The sequence below is a fragment of the Hemitrygon akajei genome, chromosome 24 (assembly GCF_048418815.1).
Source record: "Hemitrygon akajei chromosome 24, sHemAka1.3, whole genome shotgun sequence".
In the NCBI taxonomy this organism is placed as follows: domain Eukaryota; kingdom Metazoa; phylum Chordata; class Chondrichthyes; order Myliobatiformes; family Dasyatidae; genus Hemitrygon; species Hemitrygon akajei.
The window spans coordinates 552,772-575,489 of NC_133147.1; the positions used below are offsets into that span (position 1 = coordinate 552,772).

Consider the following 22,718-nt stretch of genomic DNA (forward strand, 5'->3'; position numbering starts at 1 on the left):
TTATATGGCCCTCTTCAATTTGACTTGTGTAATTGAGAAAGGGTGATAGGATTTTAGATATGCACTTCACAGAAATTCTTAATTGTAGGTGTTGGAAAATATCTTCCATCTTTCAATTAGTCTTTTAGAGACTTCAATATTGCTGCTATTTGCTTTTTTGTTGAAAACTCTAAATACCCTCAGGGTGGAATGAGTTATTTTCCAGTCTGATCGTTATAGCATCTGTTTTCATCATGAATGATGAAGTTGGCTTTTCTAAGTTTGTTCACATCATTTACCACTCAAGTTATCTGTGAGATATCAGGGGAGGGTGAACAGCCAAATGTTGTGCTAGATCTAGATACCAATGACATTGAAAGGATAAGGTCCTGCAAAATTAACCTTTTGGATCCAAAATTAGCCTGACAATAGGAAGTGGGTGGTAATGCATCTTTACTAAAAGAGGTGTAAAGCACTCTATACCTCCGCTTGCCTGCAGATCACCCTTGGGCAATGTGTAGCACCTGCTTATCCCCCCCCCCCACCCCCCGGATCAGGGTCACGTGAAGTCACGGGAGCAGGTGGTGGATGGTCGTAAGAGCAGCTGGTGCATATCACAAGTCCTGGTTATGTGACCGCTGACACCAGGCAGTCAGTCTCTGCAGAGTATTGATAATGACTAGGGTCACCCATCTTGTAAAAACACTGCCCAGAAGAAGGCAATGGCAAACTACTACTGTAGAAAAATTTGCTAAGAACAATCATGGTCAAGATCATGATTGCTTACTTCATATGACACAGCACATACTGATAATGAATAGGAAGCAGAGGGTGGTATTAGAGTGTTTATGTGATTGGTTACCTGTGACTACTAGTGGTGTCCTACAAGGATAGATGCTGGAATCCTTGCTGTTTGTCGTATGTGAATGACTTGGATCTGGTGGCACAATCAGTAAGTTTACAGATGACACAAATATTGGAGTTTGTGGAAGGTAGCCTTTGGCTGCAAAGAAATATCAAGGAAGGGAAAATAGTTGAGCCAGAAGACTGGAGGGTGGCTAATGTTGTGTGTTTATTTAAGAAAGGCTGAAAGGAAAAGCCTGGGAGCTGCAGACCAGTAAGTCTATTGTCACTGGGGGCAAGGGACAGGAGTATGTGAAACAGAAAAGGCAAGCACTGATTAGAGATGGGCAGGATGGTTTTGTACTTGGGGAATGAAGAGGTGACGAAGAAAAGGATGAGGGAGATGTTGCCGATTTGTCTCCATGGGCTTTGGTGATCTTTGACTAGGTACTACATGATTTGGTAGGCTAGTCCAAAGATTAGATCACATGGGATCCAGGGCAAGCTAGCCATTTGGATACCAAATTGACATGATGGTGGAAGACAGGGTTGTGTTTCAGATTGAAGGACTTTGGCCAGTGGTGTGCTGCTTGGGTGAAAATGTATGGTTAGTTTGCAGGTGACACTAAATGGTGGATAGTGATGAAAGTCATATAAGATTACAACTTGATATTAACAAAGTGGGTGAAGGAATAGCAGATGGAGTTTAATTTGGATAAAAATATTATATGTATTTTTATAAAATCCAACAGGGACAGTAAATGTAAAATAACACTTGCACACTACCCCTAGCCCTGAGGAGTGTTGTAAAGCAGAGAGACTTGAGAGTGCAGGTACATAGTTTCTTGAAAATAGTGACTCGGGTAGGCTGGTGAAGAAGGCATTTTGACATGCCTGCCTTCATTGACCAGGAGTTAGAACATCTTGCTACAGCTGTGCAAGGCATTGATAAAGTCACAACTGGAATAGTGCACAAAGTACTGCTTGCCCTGCTTTTGGAAGGCTGTCATTAAGCTGGAGAGCGTGTGAAAAAAAAAATTACAAGTACATAAGTTGAATTGGTGGGTCTAAGTTAAATGGATAGGCTTGGGCTTTTTTCTCTGCAGTATAGGAGGCTGAGGATGATATTGGACCATAAGATAAAGGACAGAATTGGGCTTTTTGGCCCATCAAGTCTGCTCTGCCATTTTATCATGGCTGATCCATTTTCCCTCTCAGCCCCAATTTTATGCCTTCTTCCCTCCTCCCCCCGCCCTGTATTGTATCCTCTCATGCCCTGACCAATCAAGAATCTATCAATCTCTGCCTGAAATATAGAGCTATAAAGGGTTATCAAATCATAAGGGGTGCAAACAAGATAAATAGGAAAATTATTTTCTCAGGTTTGGGGAGACCAAAGCCAAAGGGCATAAATTTAAAGCAAGAGGGAAAAGATTTAAAACAACCTTAGGGGCACCTTTTCCCATATAGAGGGTAGTGATTATATCAAAAGAACTGCCAGAGGAAGTGTTGGAGGCAGGTATAGGTTAGCGGCTTATGACTGTGTGGGTGTCTTCCAGCTACTCCGGTTTCCTCCCACATTCTAAAGATGTGCAGTATAGGGTTAGTGAGTTGTGGGCTTGCTATGTTGGTGTTGGAAGCATATCAGCAGGAGCAATTTGCTCTCAGTACAACTTGAACCGTGTTGGTTGTTGACGCAAATGACACATTTCACTGTTTCAATGTACATTTGATAAGTTACGGTAGTCTTGCAGGGTTGAGAATTAAAAGGTATTTTGACAGTTACGTGCACAGGAAAGGATTAGAGGGATATGGGACTTGCTCACTTCAGCATTGGATCAGCGCAGACAAGATGGCCCATTGGGCTTGTTTCTGTTTTTTTGACTCTATCATTATATTATGGGAAGTGTGTTACAGTAGTGGAGTATGTAGAACACTTCATGGATGGAACAGTTCAATTATGAAGAGAGACTGCAGAAGCTGGGTTGGAGGAAGTCGAGGAATATGACTGACCTATCTAAAATTACAAGGAATAAACTTAAGGAAACTTTTCACTATCTCAAAGGTAGAGAACATGGGTGTATGGTAATGAGTAAGTGGCTTAGAGAGGACATTGGGAATCCCACTTTGCCTACTGAGTAGTGAACACCTGACTAGTTGAAGCTGGGCTGCTGACAGTATATTAAGTCATATCTGGATTAGTATTTGAATTTCTTAGCCATAGAAGCCTATGAACCATGTGCTGGGAGATGGGATTAAAATGGAAGGGTATCCAGTGTTTTGTGTGGATGAGTTGGACCAAATGGCCACTTTTCATGTTATATGATACTATGACTGGGTTTAGGAACCAGGAAACCAATTAAAAAGCAGCACCACAATGGTAATCTCTTGATTGCATCTGGCACCCTGAGTTGGTTGAGTGTCGGAGTGGATGATAGTCATTGTATGTAGGAGAATGGGGTTTGTGTTCCTGGATCATTGCAACTATTACTGCGCCACGTGGGATCTGTACAAGTGAGGTGGGTTGCGCCTTAGCAAGGATGCCAGTTAGATCCTGGTTGGGAGGTGCGTGTGCATTGTTGTGGAAGATTTAAGCAGAGTTAATGGTGGTTGTTCAGATGGAGAGGTACAGTCAGCCCTGAGGAAAAATGGTTACTGGGACCGGTAGGCAGAACAAAGGAGTAAGGGCACATTCAGAAAATTTAAATTGTACCAAACTTACTACAAGGAATATTAGCATTAAATTATAACTCAACTATAATTAACATGGGGGTTGACAATGTTTTTGCCATCACTGAGACGTGGCTGAAAAACAGACAGGACCATTAATTCAATATTCCAGAGCAAAGAATTTCAGGCAAGGTGAGAGTAAAAGGAAGCATTGCACTGTTAGTCAAAAATTGCATGACTTCAGTGGAGAAGGAGAATGTGGGAGAAGGCTGTTCAGATGAAGTCATATATCTAGAGATTTAAAACCAGAAAGGGTGTAAGCACTTCACTGGAATGTATTACAGACCTCCAAGAGTCAACAGGAAATGGAGAGCAGATAAGAGGTCCAATAAAATAGGGATCTCATTTTCCCCAAATATTAACTAATGTCCTGGGTCTCCGTAGGCTGGAGACCCATATTCCTACAAAAGTTATTACTATCCAAAAGAAACTAAATATTTCTTAACATAGCCTCTAATGACATTGTCTAGCTGCTTTAGGTATATTACAACATTTCATGGAAAATGAACAAATAATAAAATCAAAGTATCACAAAAACTGGAAACTACAACTTCTGCATTGGTTTTATCCTAGCTCTAAGTAACTTGACCAATTAGTCATTAAACACTACAGCAGAGAAAGAGATCCTTCATTCCATCTAGTCCATGCCAAAGTGCTATTCTGCCTAGTTAATTGACCCACACCTGGTGGGCCATAACCCTGTATTCCCCCCCCACTCAGCTATGTGCTTATCTGAACTGTTCTTAAATGTTGAAATTGAACCTGTATTCAACATTTCTGCTGCCACAGTTTCACCACCCTCTGAGTGAAAATGTTCCTCCTCATATTTCTCTTAAATATTTCGTCTTTCACGTATAACCTACTGTATGACCTCTAGTTTATGTTTATCCTACCCTGGTTGGTCCTACCAAAGTACAACACCTCACACTTGTCTGTATTATATTCTATCTGCCATTTTCCAGTTGGTCCAGATCCCACTGCAAGCTTTGATGGCCTTCTTTGCTGTCCACTACACCCAATCTTGGTGTCATCTGCAAATTTGCTGATCCAGTTTACTGCATTATCATTCATATAGATGACAAACAACGATGAACCCACCACCTGTCCCTGTGGCATACCACTAGTCACAGGCCTTCATTCAGAGAGGCAACTGTGTATCTTCTCCCACAAAGCCAATATCTAATCCAATTTGCTACCTCATCCTGACTGCCGAGTGACTGAACCTTCTTGACCAACCTCCCGTATAAGGCTTTGCTGAAGTTCATGTAGACAACATCCACTACCTTCATCAAATTTCCTGATTAACTCCTGAATAAACTAAAAGATTGGTTAGATATAACCTACCACACAAAACCATGGTGACTATCCATAACCAGGTCTTGTTTATCTAAATACTTTTTATATCCGGTCCCTTAGAATACCTGTCTATAATTTACCCATGACTGACGTCAGATTATAATTTCCCTAAATATTTATTGACTATCATTGACTATCCTCCAGTCCTTCAGCACCTAACCTGTGGCTAATGATGTTTTAAATATCTCTGCTAGGGACCCTACAATGTCTGCACTAGCCTCCCACAAAGTCTTTATCAGACCCTCCTGTAGTCCATGACTTCACTAGTGTTTTTCACAATTTTGTGGATTCTTTATTTGTCTCCCGAGTAAATGCAAATATATCCATTTAAGATCTCCCCCATCTGCGCATAGATGACACACTGATCTTCAACTGGACCAGTTTTATCCCTTGCTATCCTTTTGCTCCTTATACACTCCGTAGCCACTTTATTAGGTATACGTGCACATTAACACAAATATCTAATCAGCCAATCATGTGATAGCACTCAATGCATAAAAGCATGCAGATGTGGTCAGGAGGTTCAGTTGTTCAGACCAAACACAACAAAGAGGAAGAAATGTGATCTAAGTGATTTTGAACATGAAATGTTATCTTAGTGATTTTGACTGGAATGGTTTGAGTATCTCAGAAACAGCTGATCACCTGGGATTTTCACATACAACAGGCTCTGGAGTTTACAGAGAATGGTGTGAAAAACAAAATAGCCAGTGAACAGCAGTTCTGTGGGTGAAAACGCCTTGTTAAAGAGAGTGGTCAGAGGAGAATGGCCAGACTGGTTCAAGCTGACAAGAAGGTACCAATTTCAAATAAACCAGGTGTTACAACAGTGGTGTGCATAAGTTCATCTCTGAATACACAACCCTTCAAACCATGAAGTGGATGGGCTACAACAGCAGATGACGATGAGCACACATTCTATGCCCACTTTATTAGGTACCTAATAAAGTGGCCACTTAGTTTTTCTGTAGAAACCCTTCAAATTCTCCTTTACCTTGTCTGCCCTCCTGATTCCCCCCCCCCCCCCGTTCTCTTGCATTTCTTATTTTTCCCAAGTATCTCATTAGTTCCTTGCTGTCCACACCTGCTATGCAACTCCTCCTTAATCAGGGTTTCAGTATCCTTTGAAAACCAAGGTTCTCTAAACCTGTTAGCTTTGCTTTTTATTCCAACAGGAGCATGCAAACTCTGTACTCTCAAAATTTTGAGTTTTGAATGCCTCCCACTTACCAAGCATCCATTTTTTTAGAAAACAACCTGTCCCAATCCACACTTGCCAAGTCCTTTCAGATGCCATCAAAATTTATCTGTTTTCATTTTAGAATGTGAACCTAATAGCTATTCCTCTATTCTTAATTATTTTGAAACAAATGAAATTATAATCACTAGTTCCAAAGTGTTCCCCTATACACGCTTTTGTCAACTGCCCTTGTCTCCTTCCCTAATAGAAATCCAGTATCTCACTCTCTCTAGTTGGGATGTCTGTATATTATTCAAAGGAACTTAATGCATTTGACAAACTATCCCATCCAGCTCTTTTACAGTATATGAGTCAGTCAAAATGTAGAAAGTTACTATTACAACTTTGTGTTTTTTCAATTTTCTGCTATCTCTACACATTGGTTTCTCTAAATCCAGCTGATTATTGGGTGGTTTATAATATAATTCCTTTAACATGGTAATCCCTTTCTCATTCTTAATTTCACCCATATAGCCTCTGTAGTCAGCTCCAGTCTGTACTGTCTGACACTGGCTTGACATTGTCATAATTCCACATACTGATCCATGTCTAAGCTCATCCGCCTTGCTTCGTGCATTGAAATAGAAACAACTCAGGGCATTAGTCCCACTGTGCTCAACCTTTTGGTTCCTGTTTTTATTTGTAGGCTTAACATCATCTTTCTTCATAACTGCTCCACTATCTGCCCTGGCACTTTGGTTCCCATCTCCCTACAACTAATTTAAACCTCTTCCTGGAGCAGTACTAACAAAGGGAATTATGTAAACCTTCCCGCAAGGATATTGGTCCCCTTCCAGTTCAGGTAGGGATCATTTTAGAGATAATAATTCTGGTTTCAATTTTTTTTTAATGAACCTTGGCAGCTAGTTTTCTGCTATTTAATTGAATAATTGCTGATATATCTTAAATTCATCTTAGGAGTTTAACTCTGTTGCCCAATATTCTTTCCAGTCTGTGACCCATTCCGCAGAGCTTCTAGATTTTCACTCCCTTTGTATGAAGAAGTGGTTCTTTAACTGTCTAAAGATATACAGGAGTGGTTCTTCAGTCAGGGAAGTTTTATAAGTCCTGGACCTTGCTGCCAGAAAAAATGATCACTGAAAATTATCACCCTAATCACTTCAGTTGTCTTGATTAGGACTCTGCATGCATACAAGTACATTGAAGCCCAATTTTTGCAATATGAGGCACAAGAGAGTGCAGCTGGTGGAATCTGGAGCAACATCTAATCTGCTGGAGGAACTCAGCAGGTCGAACAGCATCTGTGGGGGGTGGAAGGATTGTTAATTGGTTGTAGTGTTTCGATCTAAAGCGGTGACAGTTTCTTTCCTCTCACAGGTGCTGCTTGATCTGTTGAGTTCCCCCAGTAGTTTCCCTGCAACACATCATTGCATTTGAAGCCTTTAAGTCTGGCATCGGTCTGTATTGTAATTCTTTAAAAGGACAATACATCCTTCCAACGGTGCTGTACACTTTGAAAGAGCCGTGACTAGACTTATATACATTTGACATAACTTTGAAATATAAAAAATATTCTGTGTAATTATTTCTGTATTTGGCTTCACAATTATCGCAGCTGCTTCACACTTCTAAGGTTCTTGGAGAGCTGAATGGCACAGAAACTGAACCCTTGGCCCAATCTGTTCATGCCAGATGTGATGCCTATCTATGCTCATCACATTTGTCTGTTTGGGGTCCATGTACTCCTAGTCGTTTCCTATCCAAGTACCTTTCCGAATGTCTTAAACAATATCGTATCTGTCTCTGCCACCACCTCTGGGAGCTGTTTCCGTGTAACCACCACTCCTTGGGGGAAAACCTGCCCCTCGGATCTTTACATTTCTCTCTTCTGACCTAAAACTGGCTCTCTTGCTAACCTGAGAAAAAGATTGACTTGATGTTTCTTCCTCTTGTGGAATATCAGAATCGGGTTTATATCACCAGCATGTGATTTGAAGTTTATAAACTTAGCAGCAGCAGTTTAATGCAATACAAATATAGATGAGGGGAAAAAATATCAGTAGTGGGCAGATGTAGTTTCAGAACAAATGTCCTTCAAGGTGAAGATGGGGAGGAATATCATCTGAGGGTTTCAGATCTTTAAAATTCTGCACTATAGAATGCTGAGTCATTGAATATATTCACTCAAGCCTGTAAGATCTTTTGTCTGTGAATAGAACAGGCACAAAGTGAGTTAGATGAAGTTGTGACCTTGGCAGAACAGCCTGGCAGGTTTCAGGGAACACTTATTACCGTATTTCTTGTGTTTGTCGCTGAAAGTTCCTCAATTCTGTTGCCAGAAGTAAATAGTTTGTTCACTCGTGAAATTTTGGTTGGTGCAGTTCATATATGTGAGGTAGATTGTTTAGAGGGAAGTTCTCAAATCTTAAATAAGATTCTAGTTTTTTTTTAACTGCAGTTTTAAAAAATATATACCGGTAGTTAATTTCTAGTTATGGTATTCACTGCCTTAGCTCCTTGTTGAGACAAAGGGTAATCTTTTAACACTTAATTTCATTCCTTTAGCTGACTATATTCTCTGAGTATTCTTTCCCTGTTTCTTTAGCCAACATAAAAATTCAGAAGTGTTTTACCTCACTCAGATTTTGTAAGTTTACTGTTATTTGGTGACAAGAAATGCTGCTTGTTTTATAATCTGATGAAGATTTGCAGTTTAGAGTCAATCTAATGAGAGTTGTGCAGTGTAACAACAGGATGTTAATTTTATTATAAGTAAAACAATATTTCTGTTTGGTCGGGAATAAATTGTGGGTCAGTGGTAGAATATCAGTAAGCAATATAAATTGTGGAATTTTTGTTTGCCACTGATGACAAGTTGTGTATTTGCAGCAGCCTTTGATGATGCTGTGGAAGAACGTGTTATTAATGAAGAATACAAGATCTGGAAGAAAAATACTCCCTTCTTGTATGACCTGGTTATGACTCATGCTCTGGAATGGCCAAGTCTGACTGCCCAATGGCTACCTGATGTTTCCAGGTATGGATCTGGCTTAAGGAAGGATAATCATATAATTGGAGATTAAACATTGTCCATTAAACATGTCTACGTTTAAGTTCTTCTCTCTGGTAAAACTCCATTAATGTATGTTACTCCTCTTCTTTTTGTGACCCTTAATTTCAAGCAGAACTTACGATTTGTTTAGCTCATCTATTCTTAGTGTTCCCAATGGCTGAGAGATACTGCTTCTTCTCGAATTACCATCACATAAACTAGACTTAAGCCTATTTGTCTGAATATCCAACATATAGCAAAGGCTACTAAGCCCGTCATCATCTCAGCTGTTGTACTGATGATCTGGGCTTCAAAACCAGCTTTTAGCCAAGGTGTTCCATACAGTTAGAATGCTGGTGTCTATCCAGCAATGTATAGGGTTGCATGGATGTAGCCTATTTACCTGAATCAGGGCAAATTTAATATGGATAATTAATGCACCATCAGTTTACCCTCAAATAATCTTTTGTGATTAGCAGTTCAACTGAATAAACTAGAGAACCCAAGAGAGGACAATGATTTGTCGCCTTGTTCAAAAAAGGTAGTAGGGATAGTCCGGGTAATTGTAGACCAGTGAGCCTTGAGTCTGTGGTGGGAAAGCTGTTGGAAAAGATTCTTAGAGATAGGATCTATGGGCATTTAGAGAATCATGGTCTGATCAGGGACAGTCAGCTTGGCTTTGTGAAGGGCAGATTGTGTCTAACAAGCCTGATAGAGTTCTTTGAGAAGGTGACCAGGTATATAGATGAGGGTAGTGCAGTGGATGTGATCTACATGGAGTTTAGTAAGGCATTTGACAAGGTTCCACACCGTAGGCTTATTCAGAAAGTCAGAAGGCATGGGATCCAGGGAAGTTTGGCTAGGTGGATTCAGAATTGGCTTGCCTGCAGAAAGCAGAGGGTCGTGGTGGAGGGAGTAGATTCGGATTGGAGGGTTGTGACTCGTGGTGTCCCACAGGATCGGTTCTGGGACCTCTACTTTTCGTGACTTTTATTAACGACCTGGATGCGGGGGTAGAAGGGTGGGTTGGCAAGTTTCCAGATGACACAAAGGTTGGTGGTGTTGTGGATAGTGTAGAGGATTGTCGAAGATTGCAGAGATACATTGATTGGATGCAGAAGTGGCAGATGGAGTTCAGCCTGGAGAAGTGTGAGGTGGTACACTTTGGAAGGACAAACTCCAAGGCAGAGTACAAAGTAAGTGGTAGAATACTTGGTAGTGTGGAGGAGCAGAGGGATCTGGGGGTACTTGTCTACAGATCCCTGAAAGTTGCCTCACAGGTAGATAGGGTAGTTAAGAAAGCGTATAGGGTGTTAACTTTCATAAGTCGAGGGATAGAGTTTAAGAGTCGCGAGGTAATGATGCAGCTCTATAAAACTAGCTCTAAATTACTTATAACTTAAGAGATAAATATGAAACATTTCTGAAAATTTGGTGCCCTTATTTACAAAAGATAGGACTAAATATATAGGTGCTCCAAAGATAAAATTACTGGTTATTTGGGGGAAAGAAATAAATATATGTACTAAAGTTATTATGAACTCCATGGAGCATGTGGGGATCTTCTGATATCCAGGCATTCTTTCTTTCTTTTTTTCTCTTTTTTTCTTTCTTTCTATAGGGATATGTGGGGGGGAGGGGGAGGGTTGATAATTTTTTTCCTTCTGTAATCATTTGAAAATTCAATAAAATTTAAAAAAAACAAAAAACTAGCTCTAGGCCACACTTGGAGTACTGTCTCCAGTTCTGGTTGCCTCACTATAGGAAGGATGTGGAAGCATTGGAAAGGGTACAGAGGAGATTTGCCAGGATGCTGCCTGGTTTAGAGAGTATGCATTATGATCAGAGATTAAGGAAGATAGGGCTTTACTCTTTGGAGAGGAGGATGATGAGAGGAGACATAATAGAGGTACGCAAGATATTAAGAGGAATAGATAGAGTGGACAACCAGCGCCTCTTCCCCAGGACACCACTGCTCAATACAAGAGGACATGGCTTTAAGGTAAGGGGTGGGAAGTTCAAGGGGATATCACAGGAAGGTTTTTTACTCGAAAGTGGTTGGTGCGTGGAATGCACTGCCTGAGTGAGTAGTGGAGGCAGATACACTAGTGAAATTTAAGAGACTACTAGACAGGTATATGGAGGAATTTAAGGTGTGGGGTTATATGGGAGGCAGGTTTAAAGGTTGGCACAACATTGTGGGTGGAAGGGCCTGTACTGTGCATATGTTCTATATGAACTCTTCAGCTGCCTGCTAATAGTCCATCAGAAACATCTCCTTTCTCCATTCTCCTGACAGCCTAGCAAACTCCTTTGGCCTCTTTCCCGGTTCTGATTACCTGAAATATAAGCCCTGTTTTGCTTTCTACAGATGCTGCCTGACTGGAGTATTTTTAGCATTTAATTTCAGATTTCCCGTGTGTGCATTCTGTTTTTTTTTACTTTCACTGACTTTTGTACTTGACCCCTTGGCATTCTTTTCATGCTTAGTTCTTCCATTCTGCCTGCCACCACTATGCTCATCTTTTCTGAACATTAGGAGTTGGTCAGTTGGTTCCTTGAATTTGCTCTACCAGTAAGGGCCGTGGTTGCTCTATAATCTCAGCTCCATGTTCCAGTAATGTTTAGCTTTTTGCTTATGAAGAATCTACCAATCTCTGCCTTTCACATAATTCAATGAGTCTACTTCAGAAAGAGTTCCAAGGAATTTGTATCAGGGATATTAAATGCCCAGTCATGTGTCTTCTCCAAACTGGGTCTTGATTAATGTCCTCTATCACGATCCTGCATGCCTTAATCATTGCAGTTCACTGACCCTATCCACTGCTCTTTGTGTTTTTATAAGGACTCTCAAACAGCTGCTGCATTCTTGGCAATCTGCTCCTAATAGTCAACTATTTTACTATTGCTGTTTAACATTCCTGTCCTGTTTGTTACTACATACTGGTGCTTGTTTCCCCTCCCCAGTGATTTGCCCATTGGTCCTAGTTTTGTTTAGGTGAGACCTATCCCTTGTGAATGCATTGGATGGAACTGTTTGTGCAACTAGTAAAACGGCTGTCTCACCTCGCTAGAGATCTAGATTCAGTCCATTTGGAGTTTGCATGTTCTTCCTGTGACCCTGGTGCTCCAAATTAATCCTGAGTAAATGCAAGTTAGTAGGTTCATTGGCCTCTGTAAATTGTTTGTTGTGTCGTAAGTGAGCAATTGACTCCATCCAGATTCTGTGTGAATGAGGAAAAAATTGGAATTAAGGTCAGCACCGACTCATTGGGCCGATGGGTTTATTTCCATTCCATATCTGTCTGAGATATAAAACTATACAGATATATTCCTGGTTCTCCAGGAATCTAATGGCTTCCTGTAGGATATCTTTAGTGTGCATTCAACTGCCTGATCTTTCTATTTTGGTTTTTACTTTTACATGCCATCAGGATCTCACTGCACTATTTCAGTGACCACTGCATTGGCCTGTGGTGCACTACCTCTTCATTTTTAGGGTCTCTTGCTGTTTCTGATATTTGGGTGGCATGGTAGCGTAACTCTTTACAGCGCTGGCAACCTAGGTTCAATACCTGCTGCTGTCTTGTTAATGAGTTTGTATTTTCTTCTTGTGACCATGTGGGCTTCCTCCTGCTGCTCCATTTTTCTCCCACATTCTAAAGATGTGCAGGTTAGTAGGTTAATTGGTCACATGGGTGTAATTGGTATATTACTGTATGGTATCTCCAAATAAAGATAAAATAAATATTGATAGATTGAGTGAAATGTCTTCTTATGAGGTAGTGGCTTGTGTTTAATGCAGAGTTGCTATTGGCATGCAGAACCTCTTGGATGTCCACTTGAGCTGCAAGTCCTGTTCAGAATCTATTTAAATGAAGGAGGCTTGAAAAAAATGCTTTCTTGTAGACTGTTTGACACCTGGCCAAACCACTTTGTAGCCAGCAAAAATGGTTCGAGAAAGTGATGGTACATTTGGAGTGTGCTTTTTATTTTATGGTACATTTTTCTGTGTTAAAAGAAAACTTCAATTTCTTGGATAATCTGCTAATTTAATATTTAATGATCTACAGGCCTGAAGGGAAGGATTACAGTGTTCACAGGTTGGTCCTTGGAACCCATACGTCTGATGAGCAAAACCATTTAGTCATTGCCAGTGTTCAGCTTCCAAATGATGATGCACAGTTTGATGCTTCTCATTATGATAGTGAGAAGGGAGGTGAGATTCTTTAAGTGCAAAATATTTTTGATCTGTAGAGATAGTTAAGATTTTTCCGTTGTAGTTTGTGACATGGGGCATGTGTATTTGTACAACTTGCAATTTGGTGCTCTGACAGAAGTTTCCTACCCACTTCGTTCCTATGCAACTAATAACTGCAGCTAAAGGCCATGCATAATTCAAGTTAACTTCTTAAGTACTGATGTAAAGTGATTCCCCACTCTATTCCCATGCGTTTTGTCATGTTCTGGGTAAAATTTACCCTGCTGCCCAGTTGGCTGTTCAAGTATGAGTCTTGGATTATCGATTCCAGTTTAATCTAGTTTTGAAGTCACAGAATTTTACAACTTGGAAACTAGTTCAACTCATCCATGCTGTCTCTATTCAAGACATAGCTGCCTGCATTTGTCCCATATCCCTCGAAACCTTCACCTTTTGTCATTTTGCCACCTCCACCAGTTTGTTTGGCAGCTTGTTTTAGGTACCCGGCACCCACTGCGTGGTAAAAGATTCCCCTCAGCTCCCTTTTTAAATCTCTAATTTTAGACTCCCCTACCAAGGGAGATAGGCTTATCATATGAGGGGGGGTTTGATGATCTGGCCCTGTACTCACTGAAATTCAGAAGAATCAGAGGGGATCTCATTGAAAGCTATCAAATGTTGAAAGGCCTTGATAGTAGAGTGGCTATGAAGAAGATGTTTCCTATGGTGGGGATGTCTAGGACCAAAGGACACAGCCTCAGACTAAAGTGTTGCCCATTTAGAATGGAGTTGAGGAGGAATTTCTTTAGCCAGAGGTTGGTGAATATGTGGAATTCATTGCCACAGATGGCTGTGGAAGCCAAGTCATTGGGTACATGTAAGGCAGAGGTTGATAGATCCTTCGATAGTCAGGGCATAAAGGGACATGGGGAGAAGGCAGGAGATGAGGGCTGAGAGGAAAATGGATCAGACATGATGAAATGGCATAATTCTGCTCTATATCTTATAGGTGGCGTGGTGGAGATAAGTCTCTACCCAAGGGGAGTAAGATAATTCTTTTCTCCCATAACCTCCCCTTGGGTAAGGTGTAGCACCTGCTTAACCCCCTAATCAGGATCATGTCAAGCCATAGGAGCAGGTGGTGGATGGTCATATGAGCAGCTGGTGCATATCATGTCCTGGTTATACGACCACTAGAACCGGCCAGACAATCTCTGAAGAGTGTTGATAATGGCTGGGGTCACCCATCTTGTAAAGGCACTGCCCAGAAGAAGGCCGCGTTAAATGACATGGCACAAAACGATGATTGGGGAAAGGGACTGTGACCATCCTCATTTTCTATGCCTCTCATGCTTTTATAAACATTTATAGTCACATCTCAGCCTCCTAAACTTAAAGGATGAAAGCCACATGCTGTCCAGCCTCTACATCTAATATTCACAAACATCCAATAAATAAGCATTAGGAAACCAAGGCTAAGCAGGGAACATCCTAACGTGTCTCAAGACCTTATCTACTGATTGCAGAAAATATGGGAATTGAGTGTTTTCTAAGCACTGAAAAGTCATAAGATATAGGAGCAGAATTGGGCCATTTGGCCCTTCGAGTTTGCTCCACCATTTCGTCATGGCTGATCCATTTTTCCTCTCAGCCCCAATCTCATGCCTTCTCCCTGTATCCCTTCATGCCCTGACCAATCAAGAATCTATCAACCTCTGCCTTAAATATACATAAAGACTTGTCCTCCACAGCTGCCTGTGGCAATGAATTCCACAGATTCAACATTCTGGCTAAAGAAATTTCTCCTCATCTCCTTTCTAAAAGGATGCCCCTCTATTTTCAGGCTATGCCCTCTGGTTTTAAGCACTCCCACTAGAGGAAATGTCCTTTCCACATCCACTTTTATCATGCCCTTTCACTATTTGATAGGTTTCAAATAGTTTACTGCTCATTCTTCTAAATTCCAGTGAAAATAGGCCCAGAGACATCAAACGCTCTTCATTTGACAAGATGTTTAATCCTGGAATCATTTTCGTGAACCTTCATTGAACCCTCTCCAGTTTTTGCACGTCATTTCTAAGATAAGGACCCCAAAACTGCACATAATATTCCAAGCGGGGCCTCGACAGTGTTTTATAAAGTCTCAACATTACACCTTTGCTCTTATATTTTAATTCTCTTGAAGTGAATGCTAATATCGCATTTGCCTTCCTCACCACAGACTCAACCTGCAAATTAACCTTTAGGGAATCCTGCACAAGGACACCCAAATCCCTTTGCACCTCAGATTTATGTATTTTTCTCTCCATTTAGAAAAGAGTCAACCCTTTCATTTCTTTTACCAAAGTGTATGACCATACACTTGTTGATGCTGTATTTCATTTGCCACTTTTTTGCCCATTCTCCTAATTTGTCTAAGTCCTTCTGTAGCCTCCCTATTTTCTCAAAACTGCGTACCTCTCTACCTATCTTCATATTGTCTGCAAATTTTACAACAAAGCCATCTATTCCATCATCCAAATCATTGACAAATAATGTAAAAATAATTGGTCCCAACACAGGCCCCTGCAGAACACAACTAGTCACCGGCAGCCAGCCAGAAAAGGCTCCCTTTGTTCCCACTCTTTGCCTCCTGCTAATCAACCACTGCTTTATCCATGCTAGAATCTTCCCTGTAATACCATGGACTAGTCACTTATTAAGCAGCCTCATGTGTGGCACTTTGTCAAAGGCCTTCTGAAAATCCAGGTACACGACATCGACCGATTCTCCTTTGTCTATCCTGCTTATTGTTTCTTCAAAGAATTCCAACAGATTTGTTGGGCAAGATTTTCCCTTGAAGAAACCATGCTGAACACAGCCTATTTTGTCACATGCCACTAAGTACCCCAAAACCACATTCTTAACAATTGAATCCAACATCTTCCGAACCACTGAGGTCAGACTAACTGACCTATAATTTCCTTTCTTCTGCCTCCCTCCCTTCTTGAAGAGTGGAGTCAAGCTATGTTCAGTCACCCTTGCTTTTTTATTCTGTCACAGTTTACTGATTACTTGAGAGCTCCAAAATGGTGTAGTTTGTGAAATTCTTTCAAGTATCATGGATTAATAACATATGCAAACTTTAAATTAAAAAGGTACCAGGTACCATCTTGAATATTTAAAAAGGCTCTTTTTACTGTCAGAATATCTTGGAAGTTCGAAGGAATCTTTGATTTTGTATTTGTTAGGATTGATGAATTGGCTATGTTAATCTTTTCTGTTTGTAAATTGTTTCTTTTGCAGAATTTGGTGGATTTGGTTCTGTTAGTGGAAAAATAGAAATTGAAATTAAAATCAACCATGAAGGGGAAGTGAATCGTGCACGCTACATGCCTCAGAATCCTTGTATTATCGCTACAAAGACTCCCTCCAGTGATGTGCTGGTCTTTGATTATACGAAACATCCTTCCAAACCAGGTAAATATAAGCACTACATGGAGCAATGGTACTTTAATGCCACTCAGCTTTGTATTGATTTCCAGCAGCATCTTTATGGAAGGGGCAAGAACCAACAGCATTGCTGAAATGCAATGTACTGTTTTGGTTCACAGCTGACAGATATGTTTTAAAGCAGTCCAAGTTAAGTTATTAGTCTAAAAATTAGTAGGCTGATCTTGTATTGTGAATGGTTTCTCATGATCCTTTTAGGCAGCAATTATCAGATCATAATCCCTCTGCCTACCTATCTAAACCTGTCCTCATCTTATAGAGTCCATATGACATTCCAATGTTTCTTCTTTGCAAGAACTACCTAAATATGGTACATAGGACAATAATAAACCAACCATTGATGACTAGATGTGGATTTAATTATTGGTCTAACCTTGGTCATGGTGTACACTGGCCATGTTTGCCAATGTTCCTCTAAACCTTTCCTATCCACGTACTTACCCAACTGTCTGTTAAATATTATTAATGTAACTGCCTCAGCCACCGTCTTGCAGCTCATTCCATATATGCCTGCATGAAGAAGTTGCCCCTATAGTCTAAATTTCACCTTCTAAAATTTTTACCTCTCACATTAAACTTGTGTCTGTTAGTTTTTGGTTCCCCTTCCATGTGGGGGAAAGAATATGTGCACTGACCCTATCTATGCCACTCATGATTTTAGACGCCTCTATAAAGTCTAGCCTGCTCCAGTACTCAAATCTTCTCTGCATTCATTCTAGTTTAATGATGTCCTTCAAGATGACCAAAAACTGTACACGGTATTCTCAAGTGCAGTCTTACCAACATCTCTTGACTCTTGGGTTCACTGCTCTAACCGATGAAGGTTAATGTGCCAAATACTGCCTTTACCACCCTGTCTACCTGCCTACTTTCACACTCAAACCTAGCAGTCCAATGTGAGATAAAAGGAGCATTGAGTTCTACTATCGAATGGATTAATACAGTTCAGGAACATGGTCTTCAGTCCACAGTGTTGTCTGAGCTAATTAAATAATCAATTCCTTCTACATAATGTCTATATTCCTCCATTTCCTACACATTCATGTGTTTCTTGAATGCCCCTAGCATTTTTGCACCCACCAGTACTTCTGGCATTGCATTCTAGGCACCCACCACTTGAATAACAAGAATACTTGCTCTGCACATCACCTTTGAACACCCCCCCCCCCCCATCACCTTAAATACATGCATGAGAGTGTTGGGCATTTCAACCCTGGGAAAACAATATTTGCTGCCTGAACTATCCATGTCTCCCTTATTCTTGGAAAGCGCTATCAGAATTCCCCACAGCTTTTGGCACTCTAGAGAAAACAACTCTTGTCCAACCTCTCCTTATAGCCCTCTAATCCAGGATATATCCTGGTAAATTTGTGGACTGGTCATTGAAACACCTGGATGAATGAAACTGTGTCCTGGCTTTTGATTCCAACATGGCAGCTGTGGGATTTAAATTGGCTTGATGATCTGGTCTCTGTGGGGATGGTGCAGAGGGGAACAACTAATCTTATTGATAGAATTATACAGCACAGAAACGAGCTCTTTCAACCTAACTTGTCCGACTGACCACAGTGTTTTCACTTGCCCACATTACACCTGTATTCCTCTATGCTATCAAACATCTACCATTTTAATTATATTCACCTCCACTAGCTCCACACAGCACATTACAGATATTCACTGCCCTCTGTGGGAAAAATTTACTCCCCTCCCCATCCAATTTTTTGAAATATCTTCTCTCCTCTCCCCCCCACCTTAAACCTGTGCCCTCTAGTTCTAGACTCTGTGCTTTATGATTTTATAAACTCCTCAACCTCCTGTATTCCAATAAGAATGAACAAATAAAAATATATACAGCCCTCCATTCCAGGCATCAGACTAGTGAATCTCCTGTGCATCCTACAGTGTGGTAAATAGAACAAGACAAAATACTCCCAGTATGTTTTAACTAATATTTGGTACTATTGCAACATGACATCCCACAGTAATGGTGACTCCCTGGCCTGTGAAGGCAAGCAGAAATGCATTTATCATAACCTTATCTACAATTCCTTGTAAAATTTTTCAGCTCCCACAACTATTTTCACATTTTACTGTCTCGATTTCTAAATTTAAAATGTATCAAAGTAAGCTTGAGTCAGTCAGGCCATTCTCCTGTCTTCACTCATAGAACTGCCACTTGATGTTTGTTTGTTTGTTTTTGCACCATCCTCTGTAAACTCCATGCTGGGGTTCCCAACCTTTTTTATGCCTTGGACCCCTACCATTAACTGAGGGGTCAGTGGACCCCAGGTTGAGAACCCTTGCTCTAGCGAAAGTGCATGAAAATCCCAGGAGATCAGCTGTTTCTGAGATACACAACCCACCTCGTCTGGCACCAGCAATTATCCACAGTCAAAGTCACTTGGATCACATTTCTGTCCCATTCTAATATTTAGTTTGAACAACTGAAACTCTTGACCATGTCTGCATGCCTTTATGCATTGAGTTGCTGCCACACGTTTGGCTGATTAGACGCTTGCTTTAGCGAACAGGTGTACCTAATAATCTGGCCACTGAGTGTAAATGTTCTGTTTGACTAGATGAATAATACTTTTTCCCAAAAAGATAGAAGTTTGCAACCAAAGTTGACAATCTATCTTCATTGTACTCATTAGTTAGAAAGTTTTCTGACATTTAAAGATAATAAAACTCTACTTCTAGTAAATAGATTTTATTTCATAAGACATTTGGCCCATCAAGTCTACTCTGCCACTTCATTATGGCTGATCCATTTTTTATCTCTCAGCCCCAATCTCTTGCCTTCTCTCTGTATCCCTTCACACCCTGACCAATCAAGAATCTATCAACCATTGTCTTAAATAACGTACAGACTTGGCCTCTGCAGCTGCCTCTGGCAATGAATTCCACAGATTCATCACCCTCTAGCTAAAGAAATTCCTCCATCTCTTTTTTCTAAAAGAACACCCTTTTATTCTGAGGCTGTCCCCTCTGGTCTTAGACACTATCAGTAGAGGAAACATCCTCTTCACATCAACTCTATCAAGGCTTTTCACCATTCCATAGGTTCCATTTGATAGTTTCAGTTTTTTTAAAGTCTGTTATCCACTTCCGAATAGATCAGGATTTTTGACACGTTTGACTTATTTATCATCACACAGATCCTTCTGGTGAATGCAATCCAGATCTTCGGTTGCGAGGACATCAGAAGGAAGGTTATGGGCTTTCTTGGAATCCAAATCTTAGTGGCCATTTACTTAGTGCTTCAGATGATCATGTAAGTATTGTCATTAATGCTTTAAGGATTCAATTGACAGTATTGCTTTGAGTGAAGGTTGCTACTACAGTGAGTGCTTCACACTGATGGTATAGATATGTTTGTGGAGGTATATTTAGGCATATTGGGGAGAAGGGAATAGAAGTTATTGACACATAAGGAACCTTTTGGGGGGGGGGGTTGGTGATTTGATTACAGTTTTTGTACTGTATGTTCTCTATTCTGCAACTTAATTCTTACCTACCTAGTAATTCCTACCTACAAAATATCTATATACCTATATCTGCTCTTATGCAATTTCAGAGCCAAGGATGAATTATTGTGGTAAATGTGAAATTGGTAGTTTAATGCATTTATTGATAGTGCCTATTAATTTTGACTTATTAATATGACTGTTGTATTTGCTACAAAATGATCTATTCCTGAGCATCTGCACAATATACCTGAGTTCTATTTAGTTTTCTGTTGTTTTTTCATGGGGATGAAAATGGTTTAATGTAACATGAATAATAGAATGAGCATGTAGAGCAGGAAGGTGATTTACATGTGGTAGACTTGATATTTTGCTATTTCTGATTCTCAGACCATCTGTTTATGGGACATCAGTGCTGTGCCTAAAGAAGGAAAAATAGTTGATGCGAAAACCATCTTCACGGGTCATACGGCAGTAGTGGAAGATGTATCATGGCATTTGCTACATGAATCTCTGTTTGGTTCTGTGGCAGATGATCAGAAACTCATGATGTAAGTTGATCAATTTTTTCTTGTTTAAATGAAACATATTAAAATCCTAATGCACAACTCTTATTTGTAGTAACGGGTACATATCCACAGTTATGCTTTAGAAATTGCGATGAGTAGACGCATGTGTTTAACCAAAAGCAAAGTACTCCAGGTGCTACAAATCTGAACTGAAGCAGTAAATGCTGGAATTGCTTAGCAAGTTCAGTGAAATATGTGAGGTGACCAGCTGAATAATTTCAATTTTTTTGAGATTAAATCAAATTCTGCACAGACAATTCCATGCAAGTAGGATGCCTTACCATTTCTAAGGGTGATCTCTTACCAGTACTTCATTAATGAATTTGGCTGTATAATCAGAATGAATTACCCATGTATCTGTTTAAAGGTAATGATTACTAGTGTTCCCTAACAAGGTTCAACGTTCTTTCCAGTTGTGGATCTTCTTATTTTGCTTTGCACTAACCTATATATGCAGCTATATAGGTCCCTGGTCAGACCCCACTTGGAGTACTGTGCTCAGTTTTGGTTGCCTCACTACAGGAAGGATGTGGAAACCATAGAAAGGGTGAAGAGATTTACAAGGATGATGCCTGGATTGGGGAGCATGCCTTATGAGAATAGGTTGAGTGAACTCGGACTTTTTTCCTTGGATTGACGGAGGATGAAAGGTGACCTGATAGAGGTGTATAAGATGATGAGAGGCATTAATTGTGTGGATACTCGGGCTTTTTCCCAGGGCTGAAATGGCTAGCACGAGGGCACAGTTTTAAGGTGCTTGGAAGTAGGTACAGTGGAGATGTCAGCTAAGTTTTTTATGCAGAGAGTGGTGAGTGCGTGGAATGGGCTGCCAGCGACGATGGTGGAGGTAGATACGATAGGGTCTTTTAAGAGACTCCTGGACAGGTACATGGAGCTTAGAAAAATAGAGGGCTATGGGTAACCCTAAGTAATTTCTAAGGTAAGGACATGTTCAGCTCAGCTTTGTGGGCTGAAGGGCCTGTATTGTGCTGTAGGTTTTCTGTGTTCCTAAAAAAAATAGTGTCATGCAGTGTCATCTACTTTCTGAATGTTGGTATAGTGCAGTCACGAGATTCTTCATCCAGGAGGAATCCCCATACAGAAAATTAGCATCTTCTGTCTGAGAACATTCAAAGCTTCTGGACTTGCTTTAGAATTTAATGATTTGGGAAACCTGCTATAAAATTTGGATTAGAACTGGCTGCTTATACCATCCACTTGCAATATTAGCACAATTATTCTCTCTCCAGTAATGTGGCTTTACATAGTAGCCATTCTCTACAGCTTTTCATGTTGCAACAGATATGTTCCTTTGTGTTCTTTCCCTCTTTCTCCCCATCCTTCCCCCCCCCCCCCCATCCCCCCCATGTCACTAATATACCCACAGAGTGTTTCCATTATTTTCTGTTTTGTTTGGTTTGGTACTTGATTATTCCAAGTTCTTGGGGACACTTGAGTAAGAATGTTGCTGGTCAAACACTGTCATTTGTATACAGAGTTGAATTTGACCAGAAATATGGATCAAATATTCAGGAGTAGGGCAATTTGCTTCTCAAGCCTTTTCTGTCATTCAGTTATGGCTGACAGATGGATGTAACTCTGTTCCTTACCCAATCCTTGCTCCTCTCATACAAATGAAGGATTACTGAAGAATTTTATAAACCTTTGTGTGTGCTTAGAGCCCTTGTACTTTTAAGAACTGTTGACACAAATTGCCCCTCCTCCCAATGAAATGAGATAATTCTAGATAAGGCACCAAATCTCAACTTGAATCACAATTTCATTTTTCGAACTATTAGCTATACTTTCTTCAACTGGCAGAAATTGA

The 22,718-nt window shown here is 40.4% G+C and overlaps 1 protein-coding gene across 4 annotated transcripts in view; it reads left to right on the forward strand.

Annotated features, from left to right (window-relative positions):
• Positions 1-22,718, forward strand: part of LOC140715781 (histone-binding protein RBBP4) — a 57,340-nt gene that overhangs the window by 2,202 nt on the left and 32,420 nt on the right. For 2 of the 4 annotated variants that reach the window (XM_073028164.1, XM_073028162.1), the window contains 5 exons: positions 8,999-9,146; positions 13,235-13,380; positions 16,648-16,821; positions 20,013-20,128; positions 20,712-20,872. In XM_073028164.1, coding sequence (XP_072884265.1) covers positions 8,999-9,146; positions 13,235-13,380; positions 16,648-16,821; positions 20,013-20,128; positions 20,712-20,872 — 745 coding nt within the window. The remainder of the gene's footprint in view (positions 1-8,998; positions 9,147-13,234; positions 13,381-16,647; positions 16,822-20,012; positions 20,129-20,711; positions 20,873-22,718) is intronic. The other 2 variants (XM_073028163.1, XM_073028165.1) reach the window with 1 other exon arrangement.